The 20,356-nt window shown below is 33.5% G+C and overlaps 1 protein-coding gene across 49 annotated transcripts in view; it reads right to left on the bottom strand.

The window, feature by feature from the left end:
* The window catches only part of RIMS1 (regulating synaptic membrane exocytosis 1), a 501,274-nt gene that overhangs the window by 132,620 nt on the left and 348,298 nt on the right, over positions 1–20,356 (bottom strand). For 12 of the 49 annotated variants that reach the window (XM_059178412.1, XM_059178418.1, XM_059178428.1 and 9 more), the window contains 4 exons: positions 16,224–16,380; positions 15,335–15,460; positions 13,643–13,705; positions 9,255–9,344 (listed from right to left, as the gene is read on the bottom strand). In XM_059178412.1, coding sequence (XP_059034395.1) covers positions 9,255–9,344; positions 13,643–13,705; positions 15,335–15,460; positions 16,224–16,380 — 436 coding nt within the window. Of the gene's footprint in view, positions 1–1,387; positions 1,472–9,254; positions 9,345–13,642; positions 13,706–15,334; positions 15,461–16,223; positions 16,381–20,356 lie in introns of all 49 variants that reach the window. The other 37 variants (XM_059178404.1, XM_059178408.1, XM_059178427.1 and 34 more) reach the window with 8 other exon arrangements.

Genomic DNA, 20,356 nt, shown 5'->3' with positions numbered 1-20,356 from the left:
GTTCTAAGTCCTTGATGGCCAGGCCAGAACCTTGATTTTCTTAAACACTTCTGTGTCTCTAGCCATAGTAAGAGTGCACACTGCAGACCACAATAAATATTTGTTGAATGAATGAGTAGCAATGTGGATGTAAGTTTTGTTTAATTTATATGATTGCTTTATATTTTTATTTGAAAATACTTTAAATTTAGAATAATTTTTAGATTGGAGATTTGCTAACTGTTCTACTCTATGAAATTCTGTCCTAGGAACCAAAAGAAATTAGTTTTAAATTTCAAATACGAAGTCATCTTAAAATGTAAACTTTTTAAAGATTAAAACATGATTAAAATACTCTTAAAGTCTTTATAAGCTACCAGTTTGTAGTCTTTTCCAAAATGGTAAAATGACTTAATTTTCTTTGAGTGACAAGGCTTAGTTTTTCTTCCAAATTGAAATCCTGAAGTTATCTTGATAATTTACAGATAACAGAAAAAAAAATTACATCACTCTTAACTAAGATTGCAATTATTCTGCTATCTATATCCACACATACTGGAAATGAACAAAAGGAACCTTTTGTAAATGCTTTACTAGTTGTTCTGTTTCTGAGCTACCAAATACGCTTCACTTCAATCAATATACCAATATGCTGACTGAATTTCTGCTTCGACTAGAGAAGAAGCACCCCAAACATCCAATAACTTTTTGTGACCAGTCAGAAAAAGATATTTAAAGCCAATGACTATATGTAAGAAGCAAGTAAAATAGGAGAACAGGGTTAGCTACACCTGTGAGAAGGATAACACAGCATTTCTGACATTAAAAGCATGAGGCACGTTCAAAGGACTGATGCTACTTTTAAAGACCTACCTTGTAGATTGACACTAGCCTTCGACAATATTTGATTTAAAAACACCATATACATACAATATATAAGAACCAGTTATTTTACTTCCAATCAGACATTTTTAATGTTCCCCCAAACCTAAGACAACTGAGATTAAACCATCAACCAATATAGCAAAGAAAAGGCTTCCATGACAGATTTTAATATATTTAAAACACCTGAAAATTTTTATTTATTCATGTTTAAACAAAAACCATATTTAAATATGTATCTAGAAAATCAAAACACTGAAACAAATGCTCATTTAAAACAGAACTCTTCCACTGGATCTGACTTTCTTGTGTTTAAACTACGCCATCTGCATGCCATCCTCATTTTAGTAACACGCTGAGGTGCTTTATTAGAGGTGGGATGCATTTAGTGATGGAATCACAACATATCTGGTTCTGGCTCCTGAGAGGAAGCATATAATGACCAACACTTCTCTTGGTTATCCTTCACTTGGTGGCCTATCAACCTGTTGAAGCCACTTGTCTGTGAGGAGGAGTTGGCTAGTACCTGTCATTCTCCGGAGACGCATGCTGGATTTGAATCCTGGGGCTAGGAGGTCGTCTCCTATCTAGGGAGGGGGACCATCTACCCCTGTTTGCCCAATGAACAAGACAGGAAAAAACAGGACATTTAGTAACTCCTAAAATAAAAGAATATATGGAACATTAGGACTGGAAAAGCACCCCAAAAAGGCAAAGTGTCGATTTTTTGCTCCATAATTTACTTTTGATTTTGATAAGCCTTGGGCAGATAGATTATAATATTGTAAGAAAATTAATCTTTTCACCCTATAAGTGAATAGAAAAAATAGAAAAATAATTTGGGAAGATGTTTGAGATCTGTTGTGTGTAATTTTGTTCTTTTGAAATGTGCTTGTGTGTGTGTACACACACACACACTACACAATATATGACTTTAAGTTAAAAAGATGCACCCTTAGAAACTTGGCTTATATTTGAAAAAATAGGTTTAATAAGTTACCAATGCTTTTTTGGTACTAGGCATTGGAATTATTGGATAAAGCAGCAAAGATAAGGTGTATGGATTTATTATAAAGCAGAAACACAGTTTTCTATTTCTATGTTTACAATAATACCTTTTTTGTGATCAACAGCAAAATGAAAGTTTGAATCTTCATTCTTTTATTAAACTACCTTGAGATTCTGTCTGTGTACAACCACAAATTATAAACACCTAGTTGAAAATTCAGAAGAGGCAATAAGGGACTGAACAGGCCAGATTTGGGAATTTTTATATATTAGATATGAACACTTTGAATAGGATGATTTCTCTGGATATTGGCTTCCTTGTATGCAACAAGGGATAACTGATTGTCTCTAAGCACTCATATGGCTGCAAGAGTTATAATTATCCAGACTAGTCCTAACATCTTTGCCATCTTCTTTGCCATTTCACCTAGATGACTGGATTTATTATTTGGACAAAAGCAGCAAAGGGCTGTCAACATGTGACTAGGCTACCTGAGATCGGCAGGTACTTGATTCTGAAAGCCCCCTCAAGTCTGTCTGTGCTTCATCAGTCACCCTTAGAAAGACAAACTTGCCATGATTCAAGTAGGGATTTAAGGAAATTATGAAGCAGATAAAGGTATCAATAGCAGAATTTGGGGAGCAAACTGTGTGACATGTACTCTTCTAAGTGTTACATGTTTGTGAAATTAAAAATACTTTGCATTAATTTAAATTACTCAATAATTTTAGATTATTGAAATGGTTGGTCAGTCCAATCTGATTGCTCTAAAATGTATTTCACTTTATTGGCTTTTGTTCTGCAGAGACAATAAAGAAAAATATTTCTAAAATAACTGAGAACAACCACAACTACAATATCCCTTACATTATGTTGTGCTTAGTTGTGTTAAAACTGACAGAGTTGGGAGTGTTTACAGTATGTGAAAATACAAAAATACAGTTAACGTGGGTTTTTTTGGTGAAGTAGTAAGTCACATTAGCTTGACAAGATCATGAATAACCTTGCTTCTTGAGGCAAAATTCCAGTCCTTGTGTTTAAACAAAAAAGTAAAGGAAATGCTGTAGTTATGGAACATGCAGTGAAAGCTACAAGAGGGAAAGGTGTACATTTGGAAACAGGCAACTGTGAACGCAAGCTATTAAAAAGTAATTTTTGATGAAATATGTAGCATAATACATGTATTATCTGTATACTCAAAGTCCTTCTAAATATGCTGATATATGGTACCAATATAAGAAATCCATTTGCTTTTCCCTCATATATTTAATACGGGAGCAAGATCAATTTACACTCAATTTTTGTCCAAAGACTAGATATTACATAAGTTTGACTATAACATATTTGTGAGTTTCAAATATATTAGTACATCTTATATGCTTTTAAATTATGTGCAATATCTTTCTCTCCTATGATACAGAAGAAAAGGCCAACAGTGGACTTTTTATACCCTTATTCTTGAGCCAAAAACACATGGTTCAGCTTCCATTTTCATCTTGGAAGGTAGCATGGCAGGCTATGTTGGAGTTAATAATCATGAAGTTGAATCAGCTCCTTCTTGATTTCTCTTCCCAATATAGCCTACCTAGAAATTACTGGTTAGTCACAGTATTAGTATTTCAGTATCAGGTATCCCATATTCATTAATTAAAACCCTCTATTTGCTCAGAGCTCATCCCTTTCCCTGTGATCACAGCAGCAGAAGAAATGTCACTCTGATGGTTGAAGGGTTGAATTAACAGGCTATGAGCTCCTTGCATAAGGCACTAGACTATTTGTTTTTGTTTTTAATTTTGACAGTTACAAAAAAAGTAATCAATATATATTTGTGAATGTCCAAGTAGATAATAAATTATCACAAATAAGAGATAATAAGAACCTTAACTAAGAGATTAACAGTGGTGAGGGGGCCCATTGATGAGATACAAAGGAATTAGAACTGACAGGTCTTGATAAGCAATTAAATGGTTCTTATGCCATGTATTTCCACCCCCAGCACTGATACACTGTAAAACATCCATGTGTGTGAGTGTGCAATTAATATTTACACTTGCATATGTACACCTTTCAATGGTGCATATATCTTGGCAGAACATAGCTAAGCAGTTCAATTTTCTAAAAGAGAAATTATATGGAAATTTAAACCATTCACTCCATAAATAGCACAAGTAAGAAACTTGTGAACTACTGTATTACAAGCCAAATCTGAACAAATGAGACAACTCATTATACAGTATGTATGTTTATTGTCTAATCCCACTATTCATTTTAGTCCTTAAAAAATGGGTAATGGGCATTAAAGAGGGCATTTGTGATGAGCACTGGGTGTTATATTTAAGTGGTAAATCACTAAATTCTACTCCTGAAACTAATACTACGGTATATGTTAACTAACTGGAATTTAACTAAAAACTTGAAACAAAGAAAATAATAAGTAAAAAAAGCTCCAATAATTGTTTTAAAGTAAAATTAATATAGATACTTCTACTCTGAGACAAAGTTTATTTTAATTCAATTTACAGTTGTTAAGTTTTAGGTAAATACCTCCTTTCCCCTTAGTCCTTGTGTTTCCATACAGAAGGAAATTCATTCAAGCAATGCTCCTGGTCTCTTTCTATCCTCTACCCCAGGAAAGGAGAACTGGCTTATTCTAAAAATGTTTATCTTTTTTTTAAAGCTTTTACTTATTTATTTGAGAAAGAGACTGCACACATGCAAGGTGAGAGGCAGAGGCAGGGGAGAAGCAGGTTCCCCACTGAGCAGGGAGCCTGAACTGGGGTTGATCCCAGGAGATCATGACCTGAGCCGAAGGCAGAGGCTCAACCAACTGAGCCACCCTGGTGCCCCAGGAGGACTGGCTTATAAGATCGGCGACTTTGTTGAATGAGTAGGCACAGGTGACTTAGTCCTTTCTGGATTACTCCTTCCAAATCAAGCTACCTGCAAACAGCAAACGCTACAGGACATAAACTTACAAAATAGCTCTAAGATGTGAGGCCTGGGACTGAACCTGTCTTGTGGTTCAGTGAATCTGACTGATTCTGGGATGAATTATTAACAAGCCTGTAGACTTAAAGTCATAGCTTCTAAACTTGTCCCCTGTATTTATGGTGATAATTAGATCTCCTACCTTCTAGTTCTGGGTCTAGCTCACAAGTAGACCCAAATTTGAAAACAGGAAATAGGGGGTATTTTTTAAAGACCCCAAATCTCCAAATTGAACATTTACTAAAGAAATAGTAATGTTATCACAAGAAAGGGCAAGGATAAATAAGATACGATCCCTCTCCTCCAGGGATAAAATATAGCAGAAAAAAAAAACCCACACTACTAAATAAAATATAATATTTTAACAGAAATATATAATATTTTGTGGGCCCAGAAAAGTGAATAATTTTAACTGGCCAAAGGTATGGGGGAGCAGGTAATATAAAAAGGTTTAATATAAAAGCTATAGTTATCTGACCTGCACTTTTGAAGAATGAGTTAAAAGCAGACAACAAAGGGAAGATGGTATTTTAATTTTAATGAAGAAAACTTGAAACAAAAAGTAATAAAAACTATAAATAAAGTTTATGAAATAATTAATGGGGCAAGAGTGACAAGGGAAGGGCTTTAATATAATTCAATATAATCAAGGGAAGGGATCTGTTTGGGAATTTCTCAGAAGAGAATTCTCAAAAAAGCAGGAAAAATGTTTCAGAAAATGTGCCTGCTTATATGTCAAAGCCACTCAATAAGAGCAAAATTTAGGAAAACAAAGTATTTTGCTATAAAAGGATGTAAGGGGGGGATAATGAATTTAAATCAGACATTCTGATGTACACAAATGGCAATCATTTAGAAATTCAGACCTAGTGTTCAAGAGAAAGTTCTGGCCAGTCAGTTACAGTGGAGCATTGTCTTAATATGTATTAGAATGGAAACTGTTGATAGAAATACAATTTCATGGGTAGAATGGGTGGGGCCAAGAAAAACTATTGATGGAGCTGGGAAAAACACCTCTCTTTGTGCGGTGGGATAGGAAGAAAGGTCAGCAAGAGGAAACTGTCCTAACAGGCATAAGAAAGAAACTTTGCAGATGGTACCGAGGAGAGGAGAGATTCAAATGACAGGGTGGTTAACGCAAAATGTTACAAGACGCTGCTGGACAACTGGGGAGCCAGTGAAGTTGACAGGAAGTTTAGCACAGTGATGGAGCCGTGGTAAGGAACAGGAGTCAGACTGCAGAATTTATGAGGAGGTAAAAAACTGGAGGCGATGAGTAGACTACCCTTTCATGAACCTTCAATAAGGCTATGATTTCTATGAAAGATCAAAGAAGAAGAAAACACATCCAAGAAAAATAACTCCTCTCCAGTGGATCTAAAAATAAATGTTTCTGAACACTTAAGTAATAATTTTTTTTAAAACCTGGGAAAGAAAAGGTGAATGGCCGGCCTGTAACTTACTCTTTCCCAAACCGGGAACAGGGGCGGGGGGGAGGGTGGGAGGGTACGGGAATGAATGACCTAAAGCAGACCCTGAATAAAGATGGAGGAAAAGTGGATCAGCCTTGATCAGACTTCCTCATAAACATTCAGTGGTATTTGCTACTGAAAACATAAAGAAGAGTCCTCTATTAGACATCTTCAGTAGGAAATAGTCTTCCTAGAACTTTCATTGCAAATAAACCCCAAATTTCTTGATTTATAAAACATGGCTAGATGGAGCAATGGGCTAATCCATACTTATTTTTGTTATTTGTGTAATCAACAGAATATATAATGAAGGCACTCAAAAACTGAAATGGCTTCCTTTGCAAACAGTGCTTCTTCGTGCATGATCTAACCTGGGCCAAACCACCCTAATAAGGGAGGAAAAATGGATCCGGTGGTTTGTGACTCCTTGAAGAAAAGAAAATGTCATCTGTGCCTGGTGCTCCTCTATCTTTGAATCATTAGTGAACCATGGTATTGGATATTGAGTCCACCTTGACAATTTCATCCTTTGCATTGGCACAAAACGTCATTGGTTTTAAAAACTTAGTGAAGATACTTCAGAGAAGGGAAATGAGTTGGTAAAAGAGCATACAGATGTTCATCAAATGGTTCCGAATCAGCAAATTATTTAACTTTCATAGTTCATGAGGCTGTGGAAACACGTTGCCATCTTAAGAATATGAAATTATGTTTAAAAAATTTTCTCTAACATTTTATCTACTATGTATAAATTAGGCATCCACTTAAGAAGCTCTCTGGTCAATCAGAGAAATTAAGTAACCTGGAAGAGCCTCCAAGCCTCCTTCTCCCTACTCTCTGCACATTCTGCCTGGAGATGTTGGGTGCATTTTCCAAAGACAGGAAAGTCACCACTGCTAATAGTGTGATGTTCTGCTTCAGAGTGTGCACAAAAGAGCATTTGAGGTCATTATCTTCCAAACCAATAAGAATCTACAACTTGTGTAATTTTCTTGATGAAAACTTGTTTTATTTTCTTCTTGGCAACAAGGTTGACTGTTATAAATGAAAGATCATCGGTAACATGAATTTCTGCCCCTGTATCCCCTTTCATTTGTTTAACAGAAAACAACTTTTTATTCAACATATAGAGTGAATATAGGTTTCAATGATATTTTTCTTCCATGATAAATATACTCACTGAGACTTCACTATGACAGCGCTGGCTGGCCAGATTGTCTACAGGCTGATCTATTTTAAGAATATTATCTGAGAGGTGAAACTAACCAACACATATATTTGTGAACTCTATGGCTTTAGTATAACAAGGGAACACATACTACATAGGTTTTAGCATAAGAATAAACCTGTGCTGTCCAATAGAGTAGCCACGAGCCACAAGTGGCTATTAGAAATACAAAAACGTAATGCAAAATGATCTACAGTTTTTAACTGATTATATGTCAAAATTATATTTCATCTATATACTGGGTTAAAGTATTAAAATTAACTTCATCTTTTTAATATGGCAACCAGAAAATTAAAAATTATACATGTGGCTTGCATTATATTTCTATTAGCAGCTCTAAAAATGATACCAAAAATGTTACGGTATTGTTTTGTCAGAATATTCTACTGACTTGAGCAATACTATTCTGTTTTAATACTAGACAGAAACACACAAGGAAATAAAAATAAGTATAAAATATAAAAAGGTTTTTCTTGCTACTCTTGTATTTAGTTCTTTTCTTGGGGTGGATAATATATAACAAAAGAGAAAAATAAAACAATTTCAACTGTGATTTTAGAAGGGCCTATAGTCATTTCAACTAAAATTTCTCTTAAAAATATTTAAAAAAACCATAAGTTCGATTCCACTGTTTTCTATTACAAAATATACAAATACAAGAGAAAACTAAATAAAAAAGTAATTTCTTCAGTAGAATCATATGCAGTTAAAAATGGATGTGTCCACCCGTACCTATTATTAAAGTTCAGAGATAAACATCCCATAAATAAATGATCCAAACTAGAAAGATTGTTAAAGAAAAGTTTAAAGCAGCCCCTAAAGAGGAGGGTTACATATTAGCACTGCTAAACGTTTTTCCTCAGGATTTGTAAAGAGGTAGTAAACAAATCTCCAGTTCATGACTTCTAACTGAAAAGAAATAGCAATTACATCTAAGGCTTTCAATTATAACCAAATTTACTGGGATAGAAAGTTCCACTAGCTCCTCAGAATTAGGAGACATTGTAATGCAAAAACTTTGAATACATTTGAATTAAAATCATAATTATTTAATAATCAGTCAATTAAAAGTGTTAAGCAAAATTGTGTGTTTGTTTAAATAATGTGCATTTATTTTTGTAAGGCATCAGAAAATCTAAGATAAACATACCCTTTTTCTGTTGTCAAAGTATAACTTATTTGTCTGTCAAAGAGTAAGCTGACTAAACAATGAATATAAATTCACAAGGGAAGTTCTCTACGTAAACAGAATTTTTATTTTAAGTTTGTGGTAAGTTGCTGTAAAACCCATAAATACTATTTATCATCAGAACTAATAGGAAAGTGATCCTTTCCTTCAGATAACTCCCTGGACCTTACATTATCAGCATACTGAAGGCTCCCTGAGTCCTGTGTAAATGAAACCACTGAACAGCAACGGAAGGGGGAAAGCAGCAGCCAGAAGCAGTTACAAATTACATCACACCATTTGCAACAACATTCATGGAAATATGTGTATGTGTAGCCTGGGGCTTACCCACATACACATATCTCTCCTTACACGTGTATAATAAGGGCGGGGGAGATGGAGACAGTTAGCAAAGTGAACATGAATGAATAAACCTGTGAGACTCACATGAAACAAAACGAAGTGATTGAAAAAAAAAAGAACCACTAGTACAAATGATAGGAAATTAAGAAAGTCTTTATTTTATACCTTTCTCGTTCTGGTGAATGCAAACTAGTATCTGGTCTCAAGCAGTTGGTACTAGCACTCCTAGCCCTGTCAAGGGAGGGCTGCAGTTCACTAGTGCCAGTGCATTGCATCCAGTGGTAGAAGAGAAAGACAAAGAAAACAAAGAAAGGAAGACCATGTTAGAGAGTAAAGCATAAAATAATGTCCCCTTTACATAAAATGCAGAATCACTGTGATTCAGTTCATAAGGGTGTGAGAGAGCTGACAGGATGGCAGTGCAAAATTTTGTTTAGGAAATGAAACTAAACAAAGATTATGCTTGAATTGGTTTGCATAATTTTTTAAGAGGGTCTCAGACTGAAAAAAATGAGACTAGATCACACCTACTTATGAAAAAACTGGATACAGAAAGCACTAAAACAAAATGCCTAAAACTTTGTTACCAAGAACAGATGCCACACCAAAACAAAATGAAGGACATCGGAGGAGAAAAAATTTACAACTCCACTACTTTGGTTCACAACACCAGACGAGGGAAGTGGAAGGCATGACTTCCAAATGGTCTTACCTAACCAATATTTCATCAGTAAATCTCAATACTCTTGAGTGAAAGCATTCATGATGAAGGGGGAAGTCCTGTCTAGTCACTGACTTGGTTTTGGTATGTGCAGGCAGAATTGAGCTTCACACAGTAAAATTATCCAAAAATAAAATAACATAAAATTAACGATCATAATCAAAATCAACAAGTAAAACAACAAGTAAATGACAAGATAACTAGAATTCTGATATTTGAGTAACTAGATTTCATTTAGAGAAATATTCTGGAATTCATAAGTTTTATAATTAAAGTTATTTTTTGGTTTCTTTAATTTAATGTTTCTCTGTGCATAATTATTTTCAAGAAGAAATGTTAGTGCTTTATTAGAATTTAAATTTGTTATTTTTAGTAGGCCAGGGATTCAGGATTAGTTTATAACTGGGACTCACTGTTAGGACTCTTACCTGTAAATATTCCAGTGAGAACAGTTCTCTAATAAAGGCATCTTAGGTGGTAATGTTTTATAGTGCCTACCAAAATGTCTGGAACGTGGCAACACATACATGCAGGAAACAGAAAAATATATATGAAGCAAATACTAGGGCATGGAAAGAAATAGGAGGCCTATAAAGCTACAAACAAAGACAGCTCTTTTGTTTTTTTATCAGAATAACCATAGTAATTATTTGAAGGTAGAATAAGAATTTTTAAAATATGGAATCATAGACATCAGTCTTCATAATTAAGATAAATATGTGAAATTATAATTTCATTGCCTTAATTTGAAAAATATCTTCTAACAAAAATAATATTAATAAATATTAATAAATCAATATTTAAATTTACTCTTTAATCCCTGATTTAATATTATACCTGGTTCTGTGGAAGAAAACAACTTGCAGCTAAATGTCCTAGCCAAATAATTTATCTAATTTTTTTTACAATTTAATAATGTTTCTACAAATTTAATTGCTGATTATAAAACTCACAAGTCTATTTCAGCTTATATTAAAATACAAAAGGTAAGGGAATATACATTTGCTGAGGACAAACTAAACATTCAAACACCCCACTGGTTTACTCATATGTTTACTAACTGTCAAATCAAAAGAAATCTCTTAAAGCTTCAATTTAAAAATATATTAGAGTACTATATTTGAAAACTAACTGAAGACAAATTTTACTGAAACTAAGGATTCTGCTTGCTTCACAGACAATAGTCTCCTTTTCAACTCCCGACCTTAAGCAAGTATCTTCAGCAACTGGTTGTTAAACAACTTTTTAAAGCAATCGGTTCAAAAGTGGTTTGTTGGGACGCCTGGGTGGCTCAGTTGGTTAAGCAGCTGCCTTCGGCTCAGGTCATGATCCCAGCGTCCTGGGATCGAGTCCCACATTGGGCTCCTTGCTCCGCAGGGAGCCTGCTTCTCCCTCTGACTCTGCCTGCCTCTCTGCCTGTGCTCGCTCTTGCTCTCTCTCTCTCTCTGACAAATAAATAAATAAAATCTTTAAAAATAAAATAAAATAAAATAAAAAAAAATTAAAAAAAAGATTATCAAAAGTGGTTTGTTTATTCAGAAATACTCAAACGAGGGTTAGCAAAGTGTGTGAAACAGAATGGAAGATAGCATAACATTTATATATAGTATGAAGGCCTAAATTCCTGCCTTGGCCTTGTCCCTTAATGGCAGTGAACCTGGCTAATTCAGGTCAGGCCTTTCCATACATTTATATAAAAGAGGAAATAACATCCACTTAATAGGGGTGCTCAGAGAATTAGATAACAGATATAAAGTATCCAGGACATAGTAAGGCAGTTATATATAGAATTTTCTGCACAATATTACTTTCTTGGGTCGTGTTTTTATGAAAAAGGGTTTAATGGTTAAGATACGTATTATTTTAAGTATTAAGTTATAATAATTTTAGCTATAATTATAATTGAATATTTTAATTATTAAAATAAATAAGCAGAAAATGGATTAAACAACATGAGACAGATTTCTTGACTCTAACATGCTGTGCACACTAAATCTTCAGGGAGTGACTATAATTTGCAAAGTTTCCAAAATCTGTTTGACTCACAAACTCTTTTATTGGCACCACACCAACTCTTCAGAATCTAATTGTGGAAAAACTAGTTTAGTGGAAAATGTCAATAGACCTGATTTTGAATCCTTGCTCGTTACTTATCAAATTAAACTTTCTCAGCATCTTTCCTCATCTGTAAAGTGAGGGTAATAGCATTCGTATCATATAATTACTGCCAGAGAATTGAGATAAACTACATTAATGTCAACACTATGTTTGGTGTTCAATGAATTTTATTTTCTTTGCTTGTTAGAAAGTAGCAAATCCTCAAATTTTATTCTTAAAATTGCTAGGTGAATATGAAATGATATATTTGAAGACTGTACAAAATGATGACATTACCAGCATATCATATTTTGCATATACTGATATTTCACCTTTATATGTAGAAAATATGGGAAAGAAAAAATATATTTAGCTGTTCTAGTTCCATTCGTCTAAATTTATTTTACTTTTTTTTTTTTTACAGTCATAGTCAAATCAATAGGACTATGAGAAAAAAAAAACTTTTTGAATTTGTAAAAACATTGTTCCTACTGACAAACTATTTGCTAGGAAAAACAACTAATAGTAAGCCTGGGCAGCTGAACATTATTAAGAATCTGAGATAATTTTTATAATATTTATAATTTTATATTTTTCCCCAGTTCACAATCAAAACTAGTATTTCCTCATTTTTTTCCCCTCCCTGTGGCACTACAGGAAGACATGGAGATTGTTATCAATAGGATAATTTTATATATATAAGAAGCTGAAACAATTTTTATTAGCATGATCACGTTAGTATAACTGAGAAGAGCCACACATTCCATGCAGACAAAATATGCTCCCCATTTGTCCAGTCATAGCTCTTTCCTCCTCTTTCCTACTGTCTTCGTATTGGCCAATATATCTGAAAAAGTTTGCCTGGGTTGTCAGTTTGTTTCACTGACTTTCTACTTCCTTACCTTCTATTAACTCTAAATTGACAGTAAGTGTTTGCGGACTGCATCCTATGAGTAATCTGTAGGAGATTTACTAATTAACTTATTTATTTTGATTATGAAATCCAAGACAGAATGAGAGGTAAAGTATCAGATTCTAAACTCCAAATTACAGGAGAATATTACATCTCTTTTTCTTTTCATCTTTAAAGAGGCAGCATATTGTTGCATGCTTATATGAGAAAGTTTGTATTGCAACCCTGCTAAACTAGTGGGGGGATGAAGGCAGGGAGGGTTTAGAAGTTAAAGGTCAAACATTCTCATTCTTCATCAAGAAGGAAGTTGATGCTCAGCTAGTAAGAAGTAACTGCTATAAGATTTTATTAAAAGCAAACAGAATATAAACAATGGCAGATTCCAAAAGGAAATTAAAAAAAGGCTAAAACAAACATAATCATCAAAACAATAACACTGCCATGCACAGATCAGACCTCTTGTGACTAGACAGGTGTGTGTGTGTGTGCTGCCAGGGGCAGGGGTGGGGACGCTCACAGTGAGTATTTTGAATTGTAATTGCGGAAATCGGTTCCTCGGTTTTAGGAATGCATAAACAGTTCCACAGAGGCTCGTCAGTCTCTGGAATTTGAAAAAACATATAGAAAAGCAGTCTGCCTGGATTAGAATTAAAATATATTTGGAACCTTTCCACAACCTCCAATAAAACAAAACAAATTTTGAATACTCGGGAAATTAATTTTACATATTTGTAATAATACCTTTAAGGGCGAGAAGAAAGAATAGTAGAATGGAAAGAGAGTTATCACACACAGTTACCATTACCAAATCCCTGTATTTACCTGGTAGTGTGTAGGCATTCTGCACTTCGTCCTCGTTTTGCTCTGGGCAGCATAAGAAGCTCACTGCACAGACAGGATGGGTGGTGGATGAAACAGATAAATCATGAGGCATTAAATGACATGGATAATGCAAATGGTATGCCGATGAAAACGTGAAAAGGGAAGAAACCAGATTGTCTGCACTAGCATATTTGCTCGAGAGGTTAAACAAAAATAAACATGACAGCATTTCAAAAAATTTAAACAATAAAGTACAAACATCATGGTCAAAGTCCTCACTGTTGTTGATTTGCTATTGTATTTCCAAGTGACTTTCAAGAATATTAAAACAAAACTAAACTAAATCTTCCCCAAATAAGACCAATTCCAGAGACCTGGGTATTTTTTTTTTTTTTTTTTTTTTTTTTTTATAAACATATATTTTTTATATACATATATTTTTATCCCCAGGTCTGTGAATCACCAGGTTTACACACTTCACAGCACTTGGATGGGAGACCTGGGTATTTTTAAAACTTCTGAAAGGCCTACATATCTGGACTTTCTGATGCTCACTGGAACTCAAAGCATGAGTCCTCTTGGCTTTTACGGATACTAAAAATGCAATTATCAATATTTGTTCTTAACCAATCATGAATATACTTGACTAGAATTATTTTATTCTAAAAACTGGTACTTTTTCTGTGCTCAGATTAATTTCACTTCATTAAATGCCCTGGTCAAGAAGTCATTTTTTTTTTCCATCCTCACCTAAATTGAAAGTGACCCAAGTGGATGTTGACAAGTGGCCCTCATTCAACTCAACTCAGGCTGAGCAGTGTAGAATCCCATTCCCCAGATCAGTTCTTATCTCAGTCCCCAATATGATTTCACTCTTCAAGGTCCTGGCACCACTTCCCACAGTAGGATGACAAAAATGGATTAAGCAGCTCTATTGAGTTCTGTGTCCTTGACTACACCACAAAAAGTCAATCATGAAGCACAACTAACATTTCCCTACTCCTTCCCAAAAGTTCCTCCACTTTTAAAAACCCAGAAGAGAATATTCAATAAGGTGGGTGTTCTAAAACCTTAAATCAGATCCGGAGCTTGTGGTCTGGCATATTACACAGGTATGTGGTTCGTTTGCGAAGAAAGTCTATGGGCATGTAGAAAAAAGGAGTTGTCATGTAGATTTTTAGTAATTGTGTCCAAAAAGTACTTATTTATACGAAAAACTCCATCTCATATATTTCATACTTTATAGACATTTTATGGAAATAAGGTATATAAAAATATTATTATTGAAGTTCTCACAGAAACTCTGCAATGTCTTTCAGATGACCTGTATCCAAAATTGTTTAATAACATAAAAAAATAATTATATAATTACAGCAATAACATCCCATATTTGAAAATTGATTATATAGGCTTCCTTCTACAATTTAGAAACAATAAGCTATAGATTTTAAATTGGCTAAACATAAATTTCAATTGTAAAAAAAATGCACATATTATGACAATATAACATTAGCCAAATATTTCCTACAGTTGCATTTCTATTAGAATATCCTAACAGCTATTCCTTAAAAGTTCAGTTTTAAGTGATTAAATACTTTTACATTCTGATGTATAATGTCAAAGATATTTATCATACACTAAAAAAGAGCAAATAAAGAGTTATAATGGTGAGATCACAGTTTGAACAAATACCTGTCTTGTTCTGATAAATACTGACTGTCCACATCTCTGGATCTGTGATCAACCGGACTTCGGGAGGCATCATGGTGTCTAGTTGGAGAACGTGACCTTCTTGTTGGATGAATTTCATCTAAACTCCTAAAATGATTCCAAAAATACAAACGCATCAAAATGTATACTCTTCCCAAATCTAGCAGACAGACTAATGGCGAATATCTATCAGTAACTGGCAGAAGGCTGGCATGGCTTGAAAAGTGTTGTTATCATAATTGAATACATATTTTATCAATTGAGTTAAAGGTATTTATTCTCTAGGAGTGCTTTGCCTGTGCTACATTTCTCCAACCTTCTCTTGCACCTCTGTCAAAAAATGACAATTTTCGTCTGCATACTTAATTTAAGTTTCAGAAGTATATTTTAGGATAAGATAAAATACAGCACTACATTACCTAAGTTGCATGTACTTTTGAAGCACTTAAAGTGTTTCAAAAAGACAATTCTAAATTCTAAAAAATTTTTTTCTAAATTCTAAATTTCTTAAAAACACATTCTGCCTCTTAACCTTTTATTCTTTGCCATTTCTCTCCACAAGTTATCCATTATACAATTTTTCCTAACAGGAGAAAAAACTAGCCAACAGAATACAAGATAGTTATTCAAAAACAGTGCTTGGGACATAAACTTCTTCTACCTCCTGGAAAAAATTTCTCAAGATTCAAGAACAGAATGTAATACAGGTGGAGTAATGGATAAAAAGACATTTTTGCTTACAAATGATTTTGGAAAAAAAAATGACTGATTAAACCATTATTTCATGTCAGTAACAGTCTTGAGGCAGGTTACATTGTATATTAAAATTAAAAAGTACTGTCAGAGACTTGAAGCCCATCTCAAAGCCTACCTCTGTAATGGCACATTTGGTAAACGTGAACGCGGCCTTCCCTGATCATCGCCGCGGTGAGGAGATACTGAACGTGAGCGGTGATGAGTTGTTCTTTGCTGTTCTGGCACAGTTAATGTTGTAGATTTACTTTCTCTAGCACTAGACCTATAACCTACTGGCAAGAGTACACACAAAAAATCTGTCAGTATTCTTCGATAATGTAAACATTAATGTGGAAATATCAAATTCTATCTAAAGCAGCCACTGACCTACTACAACAAATGCCATGCAATCAGTATTATTAGCTTTTCTCTTCAAAACTATTAAGTATACGTACACAGAGTGTAACATATACATGCATAAAAACAGGTTACAGATTTGTTCAAAGGTGCCCATGGAGATACTGCATATGAATAATAAAGCTGATGTCTCAGATGTTAGGATGAGCTGGGATACTATTTTAAATTAAAAAGTGAGTGAGTGAGTGATTTTTCATTGACAGTGAACTATAGTTAACAGATAAGTCAATGCTTAGAAATCTGGGGTCTTTTTAAATGTTATTTGAATTTTTCTTCCGAAGGATAAACTATTTTAGCTGGATTTCAGGTGGCTTTGCAGAAAAAAAAAAAAGAAAAGAAAATGTTATCTTATCAATTTTAGTTAACAAAGAAGAGTACTAGATCTTCACTATTACAAATATTCACTGAATTTTGCAAACTACATATAATACTGTAATTTTCAAATGAATATAGTGTATGGATGGTGATGACTGTGGCAATAATGCAGAGAAAATTAACTCTCCAATCACCAAATCTACCTCAGACATCTGAAACTATTCCACAAATGTGTTGATAACATAATTTAGTTTATGCAGTTAAGATAATTGCAATTAAAAATTAAAAATAAATTCTAAATTCATTCTCCCCTGAAACAAAAAGGTTTATATCATCTCTGATTTAGTTAAGACAAAGCCATAATTCAATCTCAAATTGAAGTAATGGTTTAATTAATTTTTTTTCCCACAAGGATCATTGTTTGCCATTATTGAAAGGAAAATAAAAAATTCTGTGGCCAAAGGAAAAATAACTATATTTACAACTACATAAAAGTACATGAAACATGAAAACATTAAATTTAACTGGGTAGTTTGAACTTTTCTTCATTTATTTACTTAGTAACTCCTACATTATATTAAAATATGCCATGAAACATCATTATTGAAGGCAGAGTAAAATTCTCCAATAGTTTATTTGCTGTGACTGTATATTTTAACTAAGTTTAAAGAAATGTATCTAAACATTTCATAAATGTTTATGAGTGACAATTCAAAATGACAATATCATGATCAGAGATGCCCAACAATTCTGTCATTCTAAGAACATCAGTATAATGACCAAATAATATAACCATAAATGTTATAATTTATAATTTCATATACTTCATTCTATAACAAAAATCATAGCAATTAAGCTGTTATTTTGAATTCCACATAGGAAAGTTTCTTTGTCATTGTTCAGGTGTATAAACTGTATTATAACTTCAATCATACAATAATTATGGAAGGTCAGGATTGAATTGGGAGCACCATTTCAAGATTTCAATGAGAATTCAAGGTATATAAATGACACTTTCATATTTGATATAATTAACTACTAAGAAATAACTTAGAGAATTTAGATATCTTACTGTTAGAAGGGTATAACTGATTTTTCCCATGGGTTCTTTCTATTTACGTAGAGAGTGATATCTAGAGAGTGATATCTTTTTTTTATCTTATCCTAATTCGTATACATAGGTTTTTGACACTTTTCAAAAGAATTTGGTTTTCTTTGTATTATGTTTAATTTACTGCTTACAACACATATTCTTTACCTTCAGAAAAAGGGGGAAGGAAATTGCTAATTTATGCTCATTTCAATGTTTTGGTTAACTCAAAGTTAGAGTGTGTTTATTTGTTTGTTTTTTCATTTTCTGAATTTGTAGTAATGCTCAGAAAGATTGGGGTTACCACCACATGTTTTGCCCATATAAGGGCAATCTGCATATGGTTATTTTTATTCTTCTTTTATTTTTTTAAAAAGATTTTATTTATTTATTTATTTATTTGACAGAGAGAGATAGAGATCACAAGTAGGCAGAGAAGTAGGCAGAGAAGCAAGCGGAGGGGGAGGGGGAAGCATGTTCCCTGCTGAGCAGAGAGCCTGAAGTGGTACTCAATCCCAGGATCCTGAGATCATGACCTAAACCAAAGGCAGAGGCTTTAACCCACTGAGCCACCCAGGCGCCCCTGATTTGTTATATTCTTTTAAAAGTCCTGCCTCATTACTTTTTAAATGCTAAATAAAAATGAATATTACTTGAAATGAAAATTTAGGCACTGCTTCCACATGATAAAAGATTACATATATTTATAAAAATCATAATATTGTTTGTTTCAGTACAGAATGTAAACATTTTTGAAACTCAGTGTTTTTTAGTGGTATCCAAAGATGAATAATTCCAATTGTAGTGGATCCTGTAACTCCCCTTTTGGCCTCTATCTGTGTGATCTCTCAGGAAAATGACAGGAAACTTAACATTTTAGTAATTCAGTATCTATTCAATTGGCCATTTATTCTTTCATCCATTTGCTCTTGCCTCATCATTAAAAAATGTGAAATTCTGGGTGAATAAAACTGGAGAACCACACACAGAAGTAAATTCTGTTTAGATGAGTTGGTAATGACCACATTAAGATTAATGGCCACGATTCTTGTTAGAAAGGCTTGATGACTTTCCTACCATGATTCATCTGATTCCTATTTAAATATGTCAGTGGATTTAATGTACAATCACTCTTCCACTTTCAATTAAAAAAAAAACAAATATTCTGTTGAATGTAATATTAAAGTTTCTGTGAAGAATGTGTCTAATTATTATGATACTTTAAAAAACAAACAAAACAAAATATGAAATTTAATCCACTAATATTTAAAACTCTTGCAGTCTGATATCAGAGTATTATCTAAGAACACAGATATGAACAGCACTAGGCTTATTGTTTTTAAGAATATTTGCTAATGTCATACAGTGATTAAATACAATATTTTCTCTGAATTATACAGGAAGCAAATAAACCTAATTTTAGAGAACTCTCCATAATTTCTCCTAATTTTACAGAAGTTGTTATGTATCTCTTCGAATTGTGAATTTAGTGACTTGTGTGGAATCTGTCCACTGACTTTCCCAAAATCATTGCCCTCAAATTAAGTGCATCTCAGCTGAAAAATCACATAAATTAAGGGGTCATATATCATTAATGTCCTAAAGAAATGCCTTTAATAACTCATATTAATATGTTCCAAGATTGTCTCTTTACTTCTTATTTGAAATTTCCTTACTTCTTAGTATATGGGCTGCCATAGCAAGCACTGATATTTCCTTACTTTTTACTTTTTTCTAGTAAGTCAAGGAAATAGCACAGGATTAGTACCAGGAAAATAAGTCTTTACTACTTGGTTTTACTCACTTTCTGACAAGAGTCAGCTGAGAAACATAGATTTGAATCACACAAGCCACAAAAATTTTACTAACTGGACAGTGACAAAAAGATGTTAACTTAAAACGAATACTGAATCTTTCTAAGGCATTTCCTTACTTCAATACGTACATACACATTCTAGGTATAATAAGTGGTAAACACATCACAAAAGCATTAAAAGGTAAGCCATGCCACATGCAATTTTAAACCCTGCCATGCACCTTTCTCAGTATATTCCATGGAAGGCTACATTATTTTCAGAAAGAGAGGAAGGAAAAATCATAGGCATATAATATAAAACATAGAAAAATGGAATTTTTATTTGAGAAAATGAACCACATCCTTTCAAAATGAAATTTGTATTTATGCTTATGCTTGGAGCATTGTGAAAGAATGATTTCAACCTGGCTAGCCATCTTAGCTTCTAAGAAAAAATCTGGCTGAATTAAATATGTGGGACTATTAATGAATAGTTACTAGTCCATTTTAAACTTTCTTAATAATTTGGAACACAAGTCACCATGGAATAAAAGAATACTGATTTCTCTGTGCTACGAATCTCCAGCTCAGTATCCCAAGTCAGTCTGGAAATTGACAGTGAACACAAGCATGAGAAGCACAGTGAAGCAGG

The sequence above is a fragment of the Mustela lutreola genome, chromosome 6 (genome assembly GCF_030435805.1).
Source record: "Mustela lutreola isolate mMusLut2 chromosome 6, mMusLut2.pri, whole genome shotgun sequence".
NCBI classification, from domain to species: Eukaryota; Metazoa; Chordata; class Mammalia; order Carnivora; family Mustelidae; genus Mustela; species Mustela lutreola.
Note: the sequence above shows the minus strand (reverse complement) of the source record. Positions and strands in the feature narration are given on the sequence as shown.